This window comes from Papio anubis, chromosome 5, assembly GCF_008728515.1.
Source record: "Papio anubis isolate 15944 chromosome 5, Panubis1.0, whole genome shotgun sequence".
Lineage (NCBI taxonomy): Eukaryota > Metazoa > Chordata > Mammalia > Primates > Cercopithecidae > Papio > Papio anubis.
Genome location: NC_044980.1, coordinates 127590640 through 127611359, shown reverse-complemented (window position 1 = coordinate 127611359; position 20720 = coordinate 127590640). Strand labels below are relative to the sequence as shown.

At 40.5% G+C, this 20720-nt stretch overlaps 1 protein-coding gene across 2 annotated transcripts in view; it reads right to left on the bottom strand.

The window, feature by feature from the left end:
• Positions 1-3225: 3225 nt before the first annotated feature.
• DDX46 (DEAD-box helicase 46) overlaps positions 3226-20720 on the bottom strand; it is an 83326-nt gene continuing 65831 nt past the window's right edge. Inside the window, exons 19-23 of one of the 2 annotated variants that reach the window (XM_031666468.1) lie at positions 16210-16386; positions 15089-15307; positions 13322-13466; positions 7667-7740; positions 3226-5753 (exon numbers count right to left, since the gene is read on the bottom strand). In XM_031666468.1, the coding sequence (XP_031522328.1) occupies positions 5706-5753; positions 7667-7740; positions 13322-13466; positions 15089-15307; positions 16210-16386 (663 nt within the window). In that variant the 3' untranslated portion in view covers positions 3226-5705. The remainder of the gene's footprint in view (positions 5754-7666; positions 7741-13321; positions 13467-15088; positions 15308-16209; positions 16387-20720) is intronic. The other variant, XM_031666469.1, reaches the window with a different exon arrangement.

The window sequence follows — 20720 nt, the reverse complement described above, 5'->3', positions numbered from 1 at the left end:
CCTCGGCCTCCCAAAGTGCTGGGATTACATGCGTGAGCCACCGTGCCTGACCTCAGATACATTTTTAGGAGCAAAACTAGACCAATAAAAAGTTACAGAGGAATTTATGCTCTCTTTGAAGCTTCCAAGCATCCAGCCCCACCAAGCTTTCCAAATCCTGTGCCACATACACAGGCTGAAGGCTGGTTTGGGGATGGGGAGGACTCTTTTCCAAAGTCAACAGTATGCTTTTGGGAGTATCAGCTCCCAGAAGACTGCCTTAGGCAAAGGCACAGAGAAAAGATGCTGCCTTCAAGATTTCTGGGACTGGCTGGAAGGCACTTGAGAGCCTCCTAGGATTTCAGGCCAAAGACACTTTAACATCCAAAGCTGCTACAGAAGTGCCTGAAGTTGCCAGGCTCCTAAAAATCCAGTCACTACCAAGTTCAAATGAAAAGCTTTTTCTGTACAAAGAACATGTTTTTCACACTGAATCCTCTCACATATCCCTTATTCCACAGTATGCAAAGTTGTGAAGAGAGACTAATATTCAAAACATGGGCAACTAGGTATTCCTATATATTAAAAATGATTAGTTTTTTAAATTCTGAAATTCTATCTTTTAAAGTAATCCTAACATGTGAGAGCAACGTTGAGTTCCAATTCCCCCAAAAGGTTAAACTTCCCTTTTTACTTCATACTTTTTTTCTTCCCAAAAGAACATGGTTAATGCGAAGTTAGAATTTCTTCCTTAAGGCTTGAGTTTGAAAAAAATCATGAACTCCTGTAAGTTGTTGCCATATTTGGAAGAGAACAAGTTCAAGAAAAATAATCAAAAGTAAATTCCTCACCAGTCATGTAACTTGACAGTATGCACTCACACACACATAGCAGCTAAACCATAAGGCACTTTTAAAAGGGAAAGTCAATATTGTGGGGACTTTCTGAAGAATACCTTTACACTTTCTCTTTGCATTCCTACTTGGATCCCTACCTGAGAAAAATTATAAATTTATATATATTTTTAGAAGGCCTTCAAATATCCATAACAGTCAATATATCAGGGAATTTTTACCTGGTAAGGGAAACGTAGCTGTCTTTAGCTCCAGAGAGCTGACCTAAGAGTGGAGCAGATGTTTCATTAACCAGTATGTAAGATGTCGCTATACTCCAAGTTAACCATCTCACTCCAGTAAGTTTGTTTTCTGATGGTTACACCCAAACTAAATAGTTAAGACTCTCCCTCACCCCTCTACATACATTTACTCTCTCACTCCTGGTACTTAACACACATAAATAAACACACATGCATCTTTTTAAAAGATAAGCTTTAGTACGCCAGAAGCAGCAGGCATGAGAAAATGTCAGTAGATTCCCATTCGTACGTAAAACTATGTACCAAAATGTGAAGAACTGACAGCTCTAGACTCAAATCTAAGTGGAAGAGTATTTGAATGGCCCACATTGGGCTAGCCACTCAGAACTCTTGCCTGCTTTAAGAACTTAGCATGATCTGGCCGGGTGCCATGGCTCACGCCTGTAATCCCAGCACTTTGGGAAGCCAAGGCGGGTGGATCACTTGAGGTCAGGAGTTCGAGACCAGCCTGGCCAACATGGTGAAACCCCGTCTCTACCATAAAAACACAAATTCAAAATACAAATTCACCAGGCATGGTGGTGAGTACCTGTAACCCCAGCTACTCAGGAGGCCATGGCAGGACAATCACTTGAACCTGGGAGGCGGAGGTTGCATGGAGCCGAGATTGCGCCACTATACTCCAGCCTGGGCAAAAGAGCGAGACTCCATCTCAAAAAAAAAAAAAAAAAAAAAAAAAAAAAAAGAACTTAGCATGATCTATAAAGCAGCAAAATGGCACATTTTACTAAATAAAGTGTAGCTATTTATCCTAGACTTCATTTAGACAACAATTTCCCCACAACCTCCTATTTTAAACAATATGCTAGTCAAATCAAAGGATTTTGGCTGATGGCTTTATAAATCAAAGCATGGCACCAAGAGTAAAAAGAGGTCAGAAACAGCTGAGTTACAACTTTGGCGGTTTTCCTAGTTTGTGCTTCCCAAGATTCTGCTGCGTTACTCAGAAGCTGACTCCACAGCTAGCTGAATAAGATTTATAAATCCTAAGTATTCAATAGCTGGTTCTCCTTCAATTCTATACATAGGAACTGCCTGACTCAAAAGAAAGATTAGGCCGGGTGTGGTGGCTCATGCCCGTAATCCCAGCACTTTGGGAGGCCGAGGCGGGCAGATCACGAGGTCAGGAGATCGAGACCATCCTGGCTAACATGGTGAAACCCCGTCTCTACTCAAAATACAAAAAACTAGATGGGTGTTGTGGCATGTGCCTGTAGTCCCAGTTACTCAAGAGGCTGAGGCAGGAGAACCACTTGAACCTGGGAGGTAGAGGTTGCAATGAGCTGAGATTGCCACTGCACTCCAGCCTGGGCAACAGAGCAAGACTCTGTCTCAAAAACAAAAACAAAACAAAACAAAACCAAAAAAGATTATCAGTCACATGTGCATTGTGTATACCAACAAAGGCCATGAGACATGAAATATATGAAATAGTAAAGTGTCCAAAAGGAGTAAAGGAGAACTTAGCTACTATTCTTTCATTCTACATATCCCCTTTTTTTTTTCTTTTTTTCTTTTTTGAGATTGAGTTGCGCTCCTGTTGTCCAGGCTGGAGTGCAATGGCATGATCTTGGCTCATTGCAACCTCTGCCTCCCAGGTTCAAGCGATTCACCTACCTCAGTCTCCTGAGTAGCTGGGATCACAGGCATGTGCCACCACACCTGGCTAATTTTGTATTTTTAGTAGAGACGGGGTCTCTCCATGTTGGTCAGGCTGGTCTTGAACTCCTGACCCCAGGTGATCCGCCTGCCTCAGCCTCCCAAAGTGCTGGGATTACAGGCATGAGTCACAGAACCCAGCCTACATATCCATTTCGTAAGAGTGTCACTGTGGCAAAACCCCAACTGGCAAATGAACCTATTATTTCACCTATATTTCTCTTACACTAAATACAATGAACATAAAAGACTTAAGAGGTGTCTTCAGGAAGACATTTTTGGAACAGAATTATAAATACTTTGGGTAATAAGTTGCTAGAATTTTTAAAATAAAAATACAGAGGGTATAATATTTCTCTCACCAATATAAACAAAATTAGAGAAACAGAAGAAAAAGCATTTGAGGAAAGATAATTTTAAGAAAGTGCAGATTGAATTCGAATTAATTTTATTTTATAAGGAATTTAGAAAACATGAGCAAATATTCATATTGCATTAAAAAAACAAAGTCTGTATATCATTCAAATTTTAGGTCAGTGTGACACTATTGCATTAAAAAAACAAAGTCTGTATATCATTCAAATTTTAGGTCAGTGTGACACTAAAAAATGTACTAACAAATATGTTTCATTTTAGAACAAAATTGTATCAGTGGCTTATCACAACTGATATACAAACACAAAGAAAATGCTAAAATTATGTAAAACTGAATCTCAAAGTGATCCAGTCGGATGAAGGGAGCACCAATTATCATTGATGTGGGACTGCCATATATTCTACCAAAGAAAACAAACTACCACTAGGTGATAACGATGAGCAAATAAATAAACTAGAGGGAGGGAATGAGCCCACAATTCCTGGAATTTTACAGTAAGTGGTTTATTTGTTTTTGTTGTTACATGTCTTTTGTCTGTTTCTTCCTTCAAGAATTTAAGTGGATGTGTGAAGGATCCAAGAATACTTCCCAGGCATATCTTACTTTTTCAGGAAGAATAACTTTATACTGAAGAAATAATGATTAATACTCCCTATCACTTCAGCTACTGAATATACTATTAAAATTATTTGTTTTAACAACTATGCTTTTTTTTTTCTTTTTAAAAAACTGTAAGTCAAGAATATTTAAAGAATGAAAGTCTCTTCATTTAAGAAACACACAGTCGTCCTTTGGTATCCGAGGGGGATCGATTGCAGGACACCCCTTAAACCCCTCCTCTGTACCAAAATCCATGGATGTTCAAGCCTCTTATATGAAATGGCTTGCTATTTGCATACAACCTATGCACATCCTCCTGTATACTTTAACTCACTTTTACTTAAAATATCTAACACAATGTAAATGTTATAGTAAAACTGTTTTACAGCTGCTAAACTGTATTTTAAATTTTTTACATTAGTTTTTCTTCTTTTTTTTTTCTATTTTTGATCGGTGGTTGGTTTAATCTGTGGGTGGTTGGTTTAATCTGTGGGTGTGAAACCCTTGGATATAAAAGGCTGACTTTATCTATCTAACTCCTGAAAAAAGTTCTTTTTTGAAAAGTGACAATAACATGAAGTTAATACATCAGGAGTCTTGAAAAGAATATTAGGTAATCCAATTATAACAATTTAAATTAGAATATTCAGGAACTGTATCTTGAAGGCTCAAAAATAGAATTTATTTATTTATTTATTTATTTATTTTGAGATCGTCTTACTCTGTCGCCCAGGCTGGAGTGCAATGGTGTGATCCTGGCTCAGATTCTCCTGCCTCAGTCTCCTGAGTAGCTGGGATTACAGGCGCCTACCACCATGCCGACTGATTTTTGCATTTTTAGTAGAGACAGTGTTTTGCCATGTTGTCCAGGCTGGTCTTGAACTCCTGATCTCAAGTGATCTGCCCACCTCGGCCTCCCAAATTGCTGGGATTACATGTGTGAGCCACTACGCCCAGCCTCAAAAATACAATTTATGATTCCTTGTGAATTATATTTCACTAAGATGAAGCACATCTAAGTTTAAAACTTGGGTACCATTATGTTTCACAATTTTTGAGAAAGAAAATTCACAACCCACTCAATAATCCTGAAGAAAAATCAGATTAAAAGTAGTAGGATATTTGTAAATACAACATGTATAGATGTATAACAAAACACTTTCTAGAAGGAAAAGTTATGATATTTAATATTTATAGGCTACACTCTTTCTTTTAAGGGAGATTATAAAAGAGGAGCTAGGTATGGAGCCAGAAGTTGTGAGGGGAACCTCAAAGTAGTAAATACTAAAACTCTTTGTACAGTTTTACACTCAGTGTAAAGAAATGCAAAAAATCCTTATACTATTAAATCTTTACTTGTATAAAAACCGAAATTAGTCCAACTACTTTTTGCCCATTTATGATGATAAAAATTGAAACAAAAACTCTCAACCTATTTTGTAAGACTTCTATTATAACATTCTTAAATCCAGTTCATATTGTTCCACAGAGTCATGTAACATTTAAGCTCAAGGTGGGGACACAAAATAAGATAATTTTACCTTTTCTTAGGAAATGATCACAATTTCATTGAAAGTACAGGATAAAGTGAATAGCCCCTTAACGACTTGTGTACTTTATTGTCTTCAATAGAAAGTTCAAATATTTCCATTTTTTAAACCTCTAGAATATTATCCGGACATTTAAAATATTGATATTTAAGTTTACATTAAAGGACATCACACTCTGAAAACAGGCCGGCTTTAAATATAGTTTGATTGATTGTGGGGGTACTTACGGACAGATTTCTTTACCAAATACTAGTTTCTTGTATTTAAAAAAAATCAGCAAGACAGAATTTTAAAAAATCTTAATTTACAATACATTGTAAACTGCAGACTGCAACTGCCACATCTATCATAGACCAGCACAGGTAAAAATCTTTTTTCCGGATGTCTATAAGACTTTGTATCTTCCTTTATTTGTTGGTTGGTACGAATTTTGCTGTAATAGGAAATAAAAGATATGTCATCAGAGAAAGCAAAACAAACAACAACAACAACAAAAAAAAAACCAACCAACCAACCAAACAAACCCAAAAGGGAAATATTTAAGATCATTTCTTTTGCTAACTTGTAAAACTATTGGTTATTTAAAATTTTAAATGTTAATATTACTGCACTGAGAAAGGAAAAACTATTCAATAACTAATGATTTCTCTGTTCACTTAACTATTCCTTAACAACTATGTTTTGAAATCAACTTAATGGTGGTAGCATCTATGGGCACAAGATTCTTTTCTATCACTCCTTGTTGAAATAGTCTTAAGCACGTGATTGAACAGCTGTTTTACTTTTTCCCTCTTGTTTTCTGAACCCTCTTTTTTTTTTTTTTTTTTTTTTTGAGACGGAGTCTGGCTCTGTCGCCCAGGCTAGAGTGCTGTGGCCGGATCTCAGCTCACTGCAAGCTCCGCCTCCCGGGTTTAGGCCATTCTCCTGCCTCAGCCTCCGGAGTAGCTGGGACTACAGGCGCCCGCCACCTCGCCCGGCTAGTTTTTTGTATTTTTTTAGTAGAGACGGGGTTTCACCGTGTTAGCCAGGATAGTCTCGATCTCCTGACCTCGTGATCCGCCCGTCTCGGCCTCCCAAAGTGCTGGGATTACAAGCTTGAGCCACCGCGCCCGGCCTGAACCCTCTTTTCATTAAACTTCTAACTCCCCCGCCAAAAAAAGGAATGCTCTCTGAGGGGAGTTTTAGAAAAGCTCTCAGAAGTACACTTAGAGAAAAGACAACGTTTCCTTTCAAAGGAAATGTACACACTGTAGGGAGTGTTCATAAGCTGCAACCGGCACTAAAGACACAAGGACATATCTACCTCCACTGGAAAGGCAGTCTGTAAAGGGCTTTTTCCAAAATCAAATTAAGTCATTGTTTAAGTTTAAAGACACTGACAACACCATGTGTTGGCAAAGATGTAGAACAACTGTAATTTTCATACACTGCTTAAGTGTGAATTGATGTAACCTCTTTGGAAAACTATCTGGCAATATCTAGCCTATAATTAACAATTCTACTCCAAGGTATATACCCAAGAAAAAATCATGCTAATATATTCCAAATGCACATGGAATAATGTTCACAGAAGTGTTATTCATAAAAACAAAAAAGGAACAGCCCTCAAATCCAATATATAAATATAAATCAACTGTTATACATTCATATAAATATTATATGGCCATGAAAGTGAGTGAATTATTGCTACATGCAATAACACGGACCGATCTCCTCAAAATGTTGATTGAAGGAAACTAGATGCAAAAGGTGCAAACACGTGATTCCACTTATGTGGAGTTCAAAAATAAGGAAAACTAATCTATGATTTTAAAATTCACAATATGGGGCTGGGCACGGTGGCTCACGCCTGTAATCCCAGCACTCTGGGAGGCCGAGGCAGGTGAATCATGAGGTCAGGAGTTCGAGACCAGCCTTGCCAACATAGTGAAACCCCGTCTCTACTAAAAATACAAAATATTAGCCAGGTGTGGTGGCAGGCACCTGTAATCCCAGCTACTTAGGAGGGTGAGGCGGAGGTTGCAGTGAGCCGAGATCGCGCCATTGCACTTCAGCTCAGATGACAAGGCAAGACTCTGTCTCAAAAAAAAAAAAAAAAAAAAAAAATTCAAGGTATGGTTTTGTTGCGGGGAGATGAATAGTGATAAGAATGGACACAGAGAAGACTTCTGGGATATTAGTAATGTTTTTTATTTCTTGATCTGGGTAGTGATTACACTGGTATGCTTATTACTTTGTGAAAATTCATCAAACTATATGTTTATGATTTGCGTACTTGTCTGTATTTATATTTCAATAAAACACTTATTAAAACAAAACAAATGAAACTTTAAGGTTTTCACTCACCAGCCGGATCAGCTCTTCTTTTATGAGCCTGGTGATTTCTGCCTTTGCTTTCTGCACAGCCAGTTCATTGGCACCTGGTGATTGAGTGGAAAGCATATTATTCACATTACTAAAATTACACTGTGTTTACCCATATCACGGAGGTCCAGGAAGAAACACTGTAGGTGACTTTTAGAAACATTGTACTGCCTGCCAAGATGGCCATTTAATGCCTGGTGGAACATTACCCACATTATATAATGGCTGCTTATTATTTGGATTACTTTCAGAGTTTCAAATGTAACCACTGAAGTCATATTATGTGTTAAGAGTTCCTAGTATGGTAACTAAAAAGAGTGGAATAAAGACTATTAGCGATTTGTCCAGAAGATAGTAAGAGAAGGCTACAGGGAAATATAACTTCCTTGGTTTATTCATTTAGCAAGTATTTATTAGACATTTATTACTTACACTGAAGTCTGCAAATGTTTCAGAAGGGTGACGTACGAACAAAATCTTTAAAATGAAAGGAGGACTAGCCATTTGGAGGGAGGAAAGATACCAGGAAGAGTATTTTGCAAGGAGAATTACATATGTAGTGGTACAGAGTTAAGACAAGCATGCTTAATTACTGAAGAGTAAGAGAAGTGTAGCCTGGTTGGAAAATGTGTGAAAGAACACGGCAAGATAGCTGACTAGATGAGGCAGGCTGCAGACATTCATTCACAGTTATTAATTTCACAAAAATTAAGCACTTGCCTCTCACATACTGTGAGAGATTTAATATATAAAGAACAAATTCATGCTCTTTAAAAGCTTACAGATTAGCAAAACAAACTTGTAAAGACATTACAACAGGATGAATAGGAAGTAGTTTACTAAATTCACTTTTAAATACCATTTTTAGGAAGCTTTTCCTGGCTCTTCGAGGCAGTTAAGTGTTTTCTTCTTTAGTGTTCTCACAATATTGTATTTATACCATCACAAGAGCACATTTTTGAGGCAGAATGGACAAGATATTTTTTCTGATGGGATGTGAACAGTGGAAAAGAGAAACAAGATATTAAGAGCTGGCCGGCGAGTGAAAAAAGGTAGAAGTAATAAAAGAATATATTGATTCCAGGAGGAAAAACAGGTGTTTTTTGGATAGTGATACTGGGTGAAATTTAATTCTAAAATTGCTGCAGTTGAGGTGCTCATTGGACATCCAGTTGAAAATATAAATGAGGTCAATGGAAATATGGACTAGAAGTTTAGAAGTGGCAGAGATCAGAGAGCCATCAAGGGTAGGCTGGGTAGAATCTGGAGCCAATAGACAATGCCAGTGAGTAGGAAAGTACAGATAGGCACCACATTGCACGCTGAGAAGAGAAAAAGAGCTTAATCAAAGAAAACTAAAGACTGAAATGTCTAAGAACAAAAGGAGCACTGGGTCTGCAATGTAGAGAGCTATATTTTTATCATTTTGTATATTTAAAAAAAAACACAAATGAGGGAAAGATTTATAATAAATTAGAAAATTTCCCCCCGTATTAGAAATAAGTAACTTTTCTGTCCCGAGAGAGAGACAGAGACAGAGACAGAAAGAGAGGCAGAAACAGTTTCACGACAGGAAGGAAAGAATCAAGGCTATGGCTATGAAGTCATAGCAACATACCTAATTTAAATCCTCTACCTCCACTAGCCACGAACCACAACATTATAAAACTATGTGGGGAAGGTGAGTGCCAGAAGGGAAAAGAAACGGAAGAATCAAGACCCAAGTCAGACTGAAAATTACAACAAAAAATGAAATTTAGGAGGAAAACATTGCTTGGTACGAGTTGGTGTGAAGTTTGTTGATACTTTTGTGCAACTTTAAAAAGAAGGAAAATGACACTCTCACCTAGATTTAACTGGTAAATTAATTTTCCTACTTTTGTCAGAGCCCGACAATTTCGACCACTTTAAATTCTGACTTATGTAACTTCTTGTAATAGGTTACATATGTTTATAAGCAGCCATGAAAAAAAGGGCATTTCCTTTCATTGGTCCTAAAACAACTCTGGCTGCTTTTAAGGGATTCTCCACTAGTAAAAAGAGAGAGTCATGGAATAGGCTATATAAATTATACAGGCTGACTAGGCATGTAAGTCCTTCCTGTTCTCCTTCCCTTTGCCTGGTGGGATGCCTGGAGCTGCTGACCCAAACAGAGCCTCCAAGGAGCCAGCCAGGCAGTGGGGTCCCTCCAATTACAGAACTAGAAACAGATGACACTAGGCTCCTTCCACAGTAGCAACACCTGTTTTCATCCTGTTAAGTGTTTAGTTGAGTTTGGAGTTTCAAAAGGTAAATGATCCTTTAAAAAATCTAATTACCTCTGAAAATTCTAAAAGCTTTAGATCATTTAAATTGCCAAACCCTAGCTCTTATTCAGTATCATTATATTTCTTTTTTTTTTTTTTGGAGACGCAGTTTCGCTGTTTTTGCCCAGGCTGAAGTGCAGTGGCGCCATCTCAGCTCACTGCAACCTCTGCCTTCTGGTTTCAAGCAATTCTCTTGCCTCAGCCTCACGAGTAGCTGGGATACAGGCTCCCACCACCATGCCTGGCTGATTTTTGTATTTAGTAGAGACAGGGTTTCACTATGTTGGCCAGGCTGGTCTCAAACTCTTGACCTTGTGATCCACCCACTTCGGCCTCCCAAACTGCTGAGATTATAGGCGTGAGCCACCGTGCCCAGCCATTATCATTATATTTCTAGATTATTCCTAAGATTTGCTTTCAACAAAGTTGCCTTTTTACTGGGGAGACCTGCTTAGATTATTATAAAAATTAGATGTTATTTCCTGAGTGTAAACTGACGGTGGAGACAAATGACCAGAACCATTCTGGATGAAAGGAAAACTACATCAGAGCTGTGGAATCAGTGAATATCTCACTTCACATCACTTGGTAGTAAAGATGTGTTCTGATAAAGTTACACATAAGCTGAACTTTGATATATCAACTATACCATACCAAGCAAACACTGCATTTAAATTAATAAATGAATTACGAAAAGAATCCTTTTTCAAAGCAAATAATCGTGTCTCTCATTTGCCTCTTTATAAGACAAGCAGTTAAAATACTGGCCGGGCACAGTGGCTCACGCCTGTAATCCCAGCGCTTTGGGAGGCCAAGACAGGTGGATCACGAGGTCAGGAGATCGAGACCATCCTGGCTAACATGGTGAAACCCCATCTCTACTAAAAAGTACAAAAAATCAGCCAGGCGTGGTGGCGGGCGCCTGTAGTCCCAGCTACTCAGGAGGCTGAGGCAGGAGAATGGCGTGAACCCAGGAAGCGGAGCTTGCAGTGATCCAAGACTGTGCCACTGTACTCCAGCCTGGGCGACAGAGTGAGACTCCGTCTCAAAAAAAAAACCCAGAAACAAGAGTAAATCAAAATGGCACACAAGAAAATATTGCTTTGACATGGTGGGGCGCAGTGGCTCACACCTGTAATCCCGGCACTTTGGGAGGCCAAGGCAGGTGGATCACCTGAGGTCAGGAGTTTGAGATCAGCCTGACCAACAGGGTGAAACCTCATCTCTACTAAAAAAACCAAAAATTAGCTGGGCATGGTGGGGGGGTGCCTGTAATCCTAGCTACTCAGGAGGCTGAGGTACGAGAATTACTTGAACCCGGGAGGTGGGAGTTGCAGTGAGTCTAGATTGTGCCACTGTACTCCAGCCTACACGACAGAGTGAGATTTTGTCTCGGAAAGGAAAGGAAAGGAAAGGAAAGGAGAAAGGAAAGGAAAGGAGAGGAAAGGAGAGGAGAGGAGAAAAGAGAGGAGAAAGGAAAGGAGAGGAGAGGAGAGGAGAGGAAAGGAGAGGGGAAAGGAAAGGAGAAAGGAAAGGAAAAGATTAACACAGAAAAGGCAGTAACTGAGATCTTTTATAATGCAGGCATTTACAGCTAAAAATTTCTCTCTAAGCACTGCTTTCACTGAATCCTGTAAGTTTCACTGAAGACTGAACTGTATAATGGTTAAAATGGACAAACTTTTGCTATATGAATTTTACCTTAATGTAAGTCCTAAATAGCAAAACACTGCTACAGATTTTAAAAATAATTCCAAATGGAGACAGTACAATCAAAAAGTAAGAGGTCCAGCCTGGCCAACATGGTGAAACCCCATCTCTACCCAAAAATACAAAAATTAGCCAGGTGTGGTAGCACATGCCTGTGGTTCCAGCTACCCGGGAGGCTGAGGCATGAGAATCGCGTGAACCCTGGAGGCGGAGGTTGTAATAAGCCAAGATCGTGCCACTGCACTCCAGCCTGGGCGATAGAGCGCTGAACCCTGTACTGACAACAATGCTATGGTGTCAAGGAAATGAAGCCAGAATAGATGGTTCTATTATCTAACAGTTTAGTTCTGTCTTGCTTCCATTACATATGATGCCAGAAAACAAAAAGAAAAACCACTTAAAATGTCAATAACAAAGATGTTCAGATTAAACATAAATAAAGTAGGCAGGGCACGGTGGCTCATGACTGTAATCCCAGCACTTTGGGAGACCGAGGCGGGTGGACCATGAGGTCAGGAGTTCGAGACCAGCCAGGCCAGCATGGTGAAACCCCGTCTCTACTAAAAATACAAAAATGAGCCTGGCGTGGTGGCGCATGCCTATAATCCCAGCTACTCGGGAGGCTGAGGCAGAAGAACTGCTTAAACCCAGGAGGCGGAGGTTGCAGTGAACCAAGATCATGCCACTGCACTCCAGCTCTGGGCAACAGAGCAAGACTCCGTCTTGGCGGAAAAAACAAAACAAAACAAAAATCAAAAACCTATAGTGACAGGGTGTCCTACTATGCAGCGGAGTAACACATCAGAAAAAATAAAATAGGCCGGGCACAATGGCTCATGACTGTAATCCTAGCATTTTGGGAGGCTGAGCGGGGGCGGGTCCCCTGAGCTCAGGAGTTCGAGACCAGCCTGGGCAACATAACACAACCCCTCTACAAAAAAGACAAAAAAATAAGCCAGGTGTGGTGACACGTTACTGTAGTCCCAGCTACTTAGGGGTGTTGAGGTGGGAGGATCACTTGAGCCCAGAAGGTTGAGGCTACAGTGGGCTGAGACTGTGCCACTGCGCTCCAGCCTGGGTGACAAAATAAGACTGTCTCAAAATAAATAAAGATGGAAATTGCCTCTGGAATGAATTCATTCATGAATGTATGAAATAAAGTTAAAAACCAAACCTGGTTGCTGTTAGATAATGTATTTGTCTACTTGTTATTTTGTTAAAGGTATAAACTTTCATGGGCATAACTTCACAGGCAATATGTGCCCAGATAAACATTCATTAAGTGGACTAATACATTTGATTTACTTCCCAACCTAAACTTAGGCCAGAATATTCCACTTACCAGAAGCATAAACAGGTCAGTCCTTAAAATATAAGTTTTGTTTTATTTTTCAAATTTGACTAAATTGCCAAAACTGAGTCTCACAAACAGATCACTGACCTTTGCATGTGTACTGAAATTCTTCTAAATAAAGACCTCAAATGTCATGAGATTTTTTTTTTTCAGAGGTGTTCCTTACTTCCAGTTCTCTCTAGAATTTACCTCGCATGCTCTTTGTGTTTATTACATCTACATTAACCTTGATCTAAATTCAAGATTGAAACAACCAACAATACATACTTTCAATAGCCAAGTAAATCTTCCGCTCGCCTTCCTTGGGTTCTTTACCAGGAGGGAAGTATGTTCCTCTGATTGTAATTGCGGCTTCAGAGTATTCACTGATCCTCTGCAGAGCTTCCTTAGAGGTAACTTTCCACCTAGCAGTCTAAAAGAAAAGGTAAGGAAAAGAAAAACCACTTCACAACAGGACAAAAAAATCCAGGAGTGCTGACAATGACTAGGCTGGCTGGTATCATATTATGGTCAGTATTTTTTTTTGAGACAGAGTTTCGGTCTTGTTGCCTGGGCTGGAGTGCAATGGCGCAATCTCAGCTCACTGCAACCTCTGCCTCCCGGGTTCACGCGATTTTCCGCCTCAGCCTCCCGAGTAGCTGGGATTACATACATGCACCACCACGTCAGGTTAATTTTTGTATTTTTAGTAGAGATGGCATTTCTCCATGTTGGTCAGGCTGGTCTCGAACTCCCAACCTCAGGTGATCCGCCCGCCTTAGCCTCCCAAAGCGCTGAGATTCCTAGGTGAGAGCCACCATGCCCGGCCCTATGGTCAATACTGAGATCACTATTGGCCGGGCGTGGTGGCTCACGCCTGTAATTCCAGCACTTTGGGAGTTTAAGATGGCGGATCACCTGAGGTCAGGAGTTCGAGACCAGGCTGACCAACATGGAGAAACTCCATCTCTACTAAAAATACAAAAATTACTCAGGCGTGGTGGTGCATGCCTGTAATCCCGGCACTTTGGGAGGCCGAGGTGGGCGGATGACCTAAGGTCAGGAGTTTGAGACCAGCCTGATCAACAGGGTGAAACCCCGTCTCTATTAAAAATACAAAAATTGGCCGGGCGCGGTGGCTCAAGCCTGTAATCCCAGCACTTTGGGAGGCCGAGATGGGCGGATCACGAGGTCAGGAGATCGAGACCATCCTGGCTAACACGGTGAAACCCCGTCTCTACTAAGAAATACAAAAAATAGCCGGGCGAGGTGGCAGCGCCTGTAGATCCGGCCAGCTGCACTCGGGAGGCTGAGGCCGGAGAATGGCGTGAGACTCCGTCTCAAAAAAAAAAAAATACAAAAATTAGCTGGGCATGGTGGCGCATGCCTGTAATCCCAGCTACTCGGGAGGCTGAGGGAGGAGAATCGCTTGAACTCGGAGGCAGAGGTTGTGGTGAGTCAAGATCGCATCATTGTACTCCAGCCTAGGCAGTAAGAGCAAAACTCCATCTCAAAAAAAAAAAAAAAAACAAAGATCATTATTAATACATACCTGCATCATAAGTTCATTTAGAGCCTAATGTACCTTGAACATATTCATAAAAATCAAATTTCTATTGTTATATCCTTCGTTTAGGTAAAAAGTGAAAGAGCTACTAAAATGTTCATGGGTTTTAAAGATGAGATTTTTCCTCCTAAAGAAGAGTTTCGCCGGGCACGGTGGCTCAAGCCCGTAATCTCAGCACTTTGGGAGGCCGAGACGGGCGGATCACGAGGTCAGGAGATCGAGACCATCCTGGCTAACCCGGTGAAACCCCGTCTCTACTAAAAAATACAAAAAACTAGCCGGGCGAGGTGGCAGGCGCCTGTAGTCCCAGCTACTCGGGAGGCTGAGGCAGGAGAATGGTGTGAACCCGGGAGGCGGAGCTTGCAGTGAGCTGAGATCCGGCAATTGCACTCCAGCCCGGGGGAAAAAGGGAAAACCCCATCTCAAAAAAAAAAAAAAAAAAAGAGTTTCTACTTCACAATAAAAAAAGGTTTAAACCTGTTACTTGCCTGTGGGAAGTCATTGATCTCTAATTCTTCTTCATATCTCTTAAAAGATTCATTCTGTCCACCATCCTGTCTCTCTTCTTCTTGTTTCTCTAAAGGCACATAATTGAGCTTGGCATTGATCTTTTCGGCAAGTTGTTCTGCAATGGTTTTTGCAGAAACAGTGGGAGCCAGAATGGTGCCACCTCTAAGAATTGCATTGGTGGCCTGTTGCATCACATCCTATAGTTAAAGAAGACTTAGTTAAATCTCAAATGAGGGCAGAGACAAGAGTAGGGACCCCACCACAAATTATTCTCTGAAAAGCTACTAACTTTGTATGCAAGTTTAATAAATAAACACCTTTCTAAGGCATAGTCTCATTGATATGTGTGATTTAGCAATATATATTTATAATATAGTTTAAAGTATCTCCCTGTGGATAAGAAAACTGGAGAACATTCAACTCTCTATTAAATATTCTACTAGATTATAGAGATGTAGTTGATAATTAGCTAACTCTTGATGTCAGACACAGTAAATATTTCCAAAATCATCTGCATACTCTAACTCCTAGCAGTTCCCTTCGAATTTGAATGTTTGTACTATTACCATCACTGAGCTCCTTCATCTCTAAGACCCAACCCAACATTACAAACATTATAGCTAATGACAGTCTCAAAAGCTTCAAAATAACAAATAAGCTTCCAAGAAAAAGATAACATGTGAAATATTTAAAAATGACGTTTCTCCATTGTTTAAGCCCATATTAATTTGTCATATAACTGGGTGTTTGTATATCCAGGGAATTGTGTGCCCAATAACCTACCCAACAAAAGCAGATAAAGAAAGAAAAAGAGAATTATTAATACGTCTTTAAGATTTTGTTAAGACCCATCAGAATACTACTCTATAAAACTACCTATGGCTAACAGAAATTCTAGAATTGGCATAAAGTCCTCAGTTAATAGCACTAGAGAAATCATCCAAATGCAATTATCAAAAAGCTCTCTATTGAGAATGTTAAATTCTCACAAACTCAATGTCTAGGACAATTTGTTTACTTGTGCTCAACATAATTCCTGAAAAGTAAAATCAAAGAACTTCTTAAAAGTATTGACTGAGACTTGGAACAAATTACTTAATACCTGAGACTCGATGCCCAAATTCTTCTGGGCATTGATTCTGAGAGCCAATCTCTTAGCAATTTCTAATTTCTCAGCATTTCCTGCAGTTGGAGCAGGAACACTTGATGTTCCAGGAGCAGCCATATCCTTTACTCTCTTCTTTGAATTAAACATGCTTTCAATTTGCTCATCAATCTAGATCAAAAGGAAAAAAAGGACTAGTAAAAAACTGAACTAGAAATACCAAATTAAGTTATTCTACAGAAATAAATAAGGAATGTTTCCACCAAAAGGCTGGAATCAGATAGTTGTATTTACACAAATCCTACCACACAGATCAGTGGGATAATATACCACCTATTTGTTAAAAGTCACGTTTCACTTTCGTCTATGGTGGGGAGAAAAATAGAAAACAGAAACAACACTGCATGAACCACGTCATCAGACTCCTAAGAGGATCAGAAACTTCATCCTTGTTCAATAGATGAGGAAACATGTGCTGTCAAGACAGAACAGCCAATACGATGCAGCTGACTTGCCCCAGGGCTCAGGCCTTGAGACCAAATTATACTGCAATGAAAGAGGCTGGAAAAAGGGCTATAACTCAAGGTCAGTGGCCAACTAAAAATATAGTCAATAATTCTCAGGGGGAGTGGTATAACATGTTCCTAAGGCAAAGCTCTCAAAACTCTTCCCAACCCATAAAATCCAATTGGATTTGCCTTAAAAACTGGCTAACTGAACCAGAAAAGGCTTATTCCCTTATCCCTTTGAATCAAGAAAGCAAAGAAATTCAGGTTGTTTCCCCATCAAGGCAAGTGCCATGATGAAAGCTTTGCTTTAACAGGAATCACGTGAGCCCTACTGCTATGTGCATTTCTTTTTTTTTTTTTTTTGAGACGGAGTCTCACTCTGTCACCCAGGCTGGAGTGTAGTGGTGCAATCTCGGCTCACTGCAAGCTCCCCCTCCCGGGTTCATGCCATTCTCTCGCCTCAGCCTCCAGAGTAGCCGGGACTACAGGCGCCCACCACCACGCCCAGCGAATTTTTTGAATTTTTAGTAGAGACGGAAACCATGTTGGCCAGGATGGTCTCGATCTCCTGACCTCGTGATCTGCCCGGCTCAGCCTCTCAAAGTGCTGGGATTACAGGCGTGAGCCACCACTCCTGGCCTGCTATGTGCATTTCTTTTTAAAAATGTCTTCTGCCCAACAATGACTACTGACATCACTGACTACAGAAATACAAGCCCCTTCAAAAATTTACATTAGATTAATAAAGCTGTATCTTCTAGATCTCAAATGCACAGAAAAGCTTATTTAGGGCTTAAAAATCAACTGGTTAATTTACAACGCTCTTTTACTGAAATAAAAACAGTGCATTTAGCTTTTGTATTTTTTTGAGACAGGGTTGCCTCTAACTCCCAGGCTCAAGGCTCCTCACACCTCGGCCTCCCAAGTAGCTAGGACCACAGCGTGCACTATCATGTCCAGCTAATTTTTAAACAACTTTTTATAGAGACAGGGTCTCACTATGTTGTCTAGGAGGGTCTTGAACTACTGGACTCAAGCTATCCTCCCATCTTGGCCTTCCAAAGTGTTGGGATTACAGGCCAGGAGCCACCACACCCAGCCTTAGATTCTTCTTAAAACATTTATTACCTATTAAAGGGTTTTAGTTATGGCCAGGCATAATGGCTCATATCTATAATCCCAGCATTTTGGGAGTCCAAGGCAGGAGGATTACTTGAGCCCAGGAGTTCAAGACCAGCCTGGGCAACATGGCGAAACCTTGTCTCTACAAAAAATATAAAAGTTAACCAGGCATGGTGGCACATGCCTGTAGTCCTAGATATTCAGAAGGCTACGGTGGAGAATCACCTGAGCCCAGGAGGTCGAGGCTACAGTGAGCCAAGATCACACCACTGTACTCCAGCCTGGTTGACAGAGTGAGATCCTGTCTCATAAAGACAAAACAAAACAAAACCCCCAAAAAACACCAGCAGGGGGTTAGTTATCAACTAGTTTAAAAACTCAACATTTACCTGAGTAAAACTGTTTTAAATTAAATAGCATTCATGGTATTACAATCTGAACAAATTCATAAAATCAGGAATGGAGGAAGTACACAATGCTAGCTGGTAACGCTAACCTGTTGATTTTATTCATGTTAAGTACTGTTTACATTTTTCATAAAATTATATGTTATTTTAACACCCAAAGAAACAATCACCATATGTTATCATGAGATTTTAAAAAACAGTTAAAAATACTGCAGTTTTCCCTTTTACACATGGGATACATTCCAAGAACCTCAGTAGATGCCTAAAAACACAGATAGTACCGCACTGACATACATTGTTTTTTTCCTATACATACATACCTATGATAAAGTTTAATTTATAAATTAGGTACAGTAAGAGATTAACAACAATAAAATAGGACAATTATAACAATATACTGTAATAAAAGTTATATGAATGTGGTCTCAAAACACTGTAATAGTTTCAGACTGTGGTTAACCTACAGCAACTAAAACCACAGATAAAACTACCATAATGTCAAAAAGTGACAGGTGTTTTTAAAACATGGCTACAAATTATTTAATAGTCTTTTTTCCTGAGTGTGGGCTGGACTTAATGACTTCCTTCTAATACAATAAAGTAGGCTGGGCATGGTGGCTCATGTTTGTAATACCACCACTTTGGGAGGCTGAGGCAGGAGGATCACTTGAGCCCAGGAATTTGAGACCAGCCTAGGCAATATAATGAGACCTCAACTCTAAAATACATTTTAAAATATATATTAACAGGGCATGGTGGTGCACCTATAGTACCAGCTACTCAGGAGGTTGAGGTGGGAAGATTGCTAGAGCCCGGGAGTCAGAGGCTGCAGTGAGCTGAGTTCGCACCACTTACACTCCAGCCTGGGCAACAGAGTCAGACTCTGTCTCCAAAACAAAATAAACAAGAGAAAAACAAACTCCACAAAGAATAAAGTGGAAGTGACTGTGTAATTTCAGAGACTAGTCATAAAAAGCACTAAAAAGCTTTCTCTTTGCTCTCTCTCTTGGATCACTCACTGTGGGGAAAGCCATCTGCCACGTGCGTAAGGACAGGCAAAGTGGTGAAAAACTGTGAGGCATCCTATCAACATCAAAGTATATGAGCCATCTTGGAAACAGATCATCCAGCAACAGTCAAGCCTGCAGATGACTGCAATCCCACGAGCGCCTAAGCCAGAACTACCTGACTAAACTGCTCCTGATTTCCTGACCCGCAGGAACTACGTGATAATGTTTATTGCTTTAACCTGTTAAGTTTTGATTTGTTACATGGTCACAGATAAATTAAAAAAATGAAATTTGGCCAGGTGAATCCCAAGACTTTGGAAGGCCAAGGCGGGCGGATCACGAAGTCAAAAGATCAAGATTATCCTGGCCAACATGATGACACCCCATCTTTAGTAAAAATACAAAAAAAAATAAGCCAGGCATGGGGCGCATGCCTGTCATCCCAGTTACTCGGGAGTCTGAGGCAGGAAAATTGCTTGAACCCGGGAAGTGGAGGTTGCAGTGAGCCGAGATTGAGCCACTGCACTCCAGCCTGGTGACAGAGTGAGACTCTGTCTTAAAAAAAAAAAAAAAAAAGACTTTATTGGCCAGGCACAGTGGCTCACACCTATAATCCCAGCACTATGGGAGGCCAAGGTGGGTGGACCACCTGAGGTCAGGGGTTTGAGACCAGCCTGGCCAACATAGTGAAACCCCATCTCCACTAAAAATACAAAAATCAGCCCAGTGTGGTGGCGGGTGCCTGTAATCTCAGCTACCCAGGAGACTGAAACAGGAGAATCACTTGAACCCAGGAGGCAGAAGTTGCAGTGAACTGAGACTGTGCCACTGCAGTCCAGCCTGGGTGACAGAGCAAGACACGCCGGGCTAATTTTTTGAACTAGTATGGTATCCTAGAAAGAAATGGCTTAAGGTTAATAGGACACCTGGGTTCTGGTCCTGACTGTAACTCCCACTGTGGTCCTGGACCTAACATCTTGTCTTGGAGTCAATTTCCTAATGACAAGATCAGATTGAATTCCTGATTTCCAACATTGTTTTCTGAACTTAAATTTATTTAACATGATATGTCCAAAAGTGTTCTGTGATCAGATATGTTGGGGAACTTCTGGGTTTAACAAAGTTAAACAAGATTCCTTAAAGACTTTTCACATCCATGGCTGGGTGAGGTGGCACACACCTGTAATCCCAGCACTTTGGGAGGCCCAGGAGGGCAGACCGCTTGAGGTCAGGAGTCTGAGACCACTCTGGCCAAGAAGGTGAAACCCTGTCTCTACTAAAACTACAAAAATTAGCCGGGCGTGATGGTGGACGCCTGTAATCCCAGCTACTCAGGAGGCTGAAGCAGGAGAACTGCTTGAACCTGGGAGGCGGAGGTTACAGTGAGTGGAGATCACACCACTGTACTCCAGCCTGGGCAACAGAGCGAAACTCCATCTCAAAAAAAAAAAAAAAGA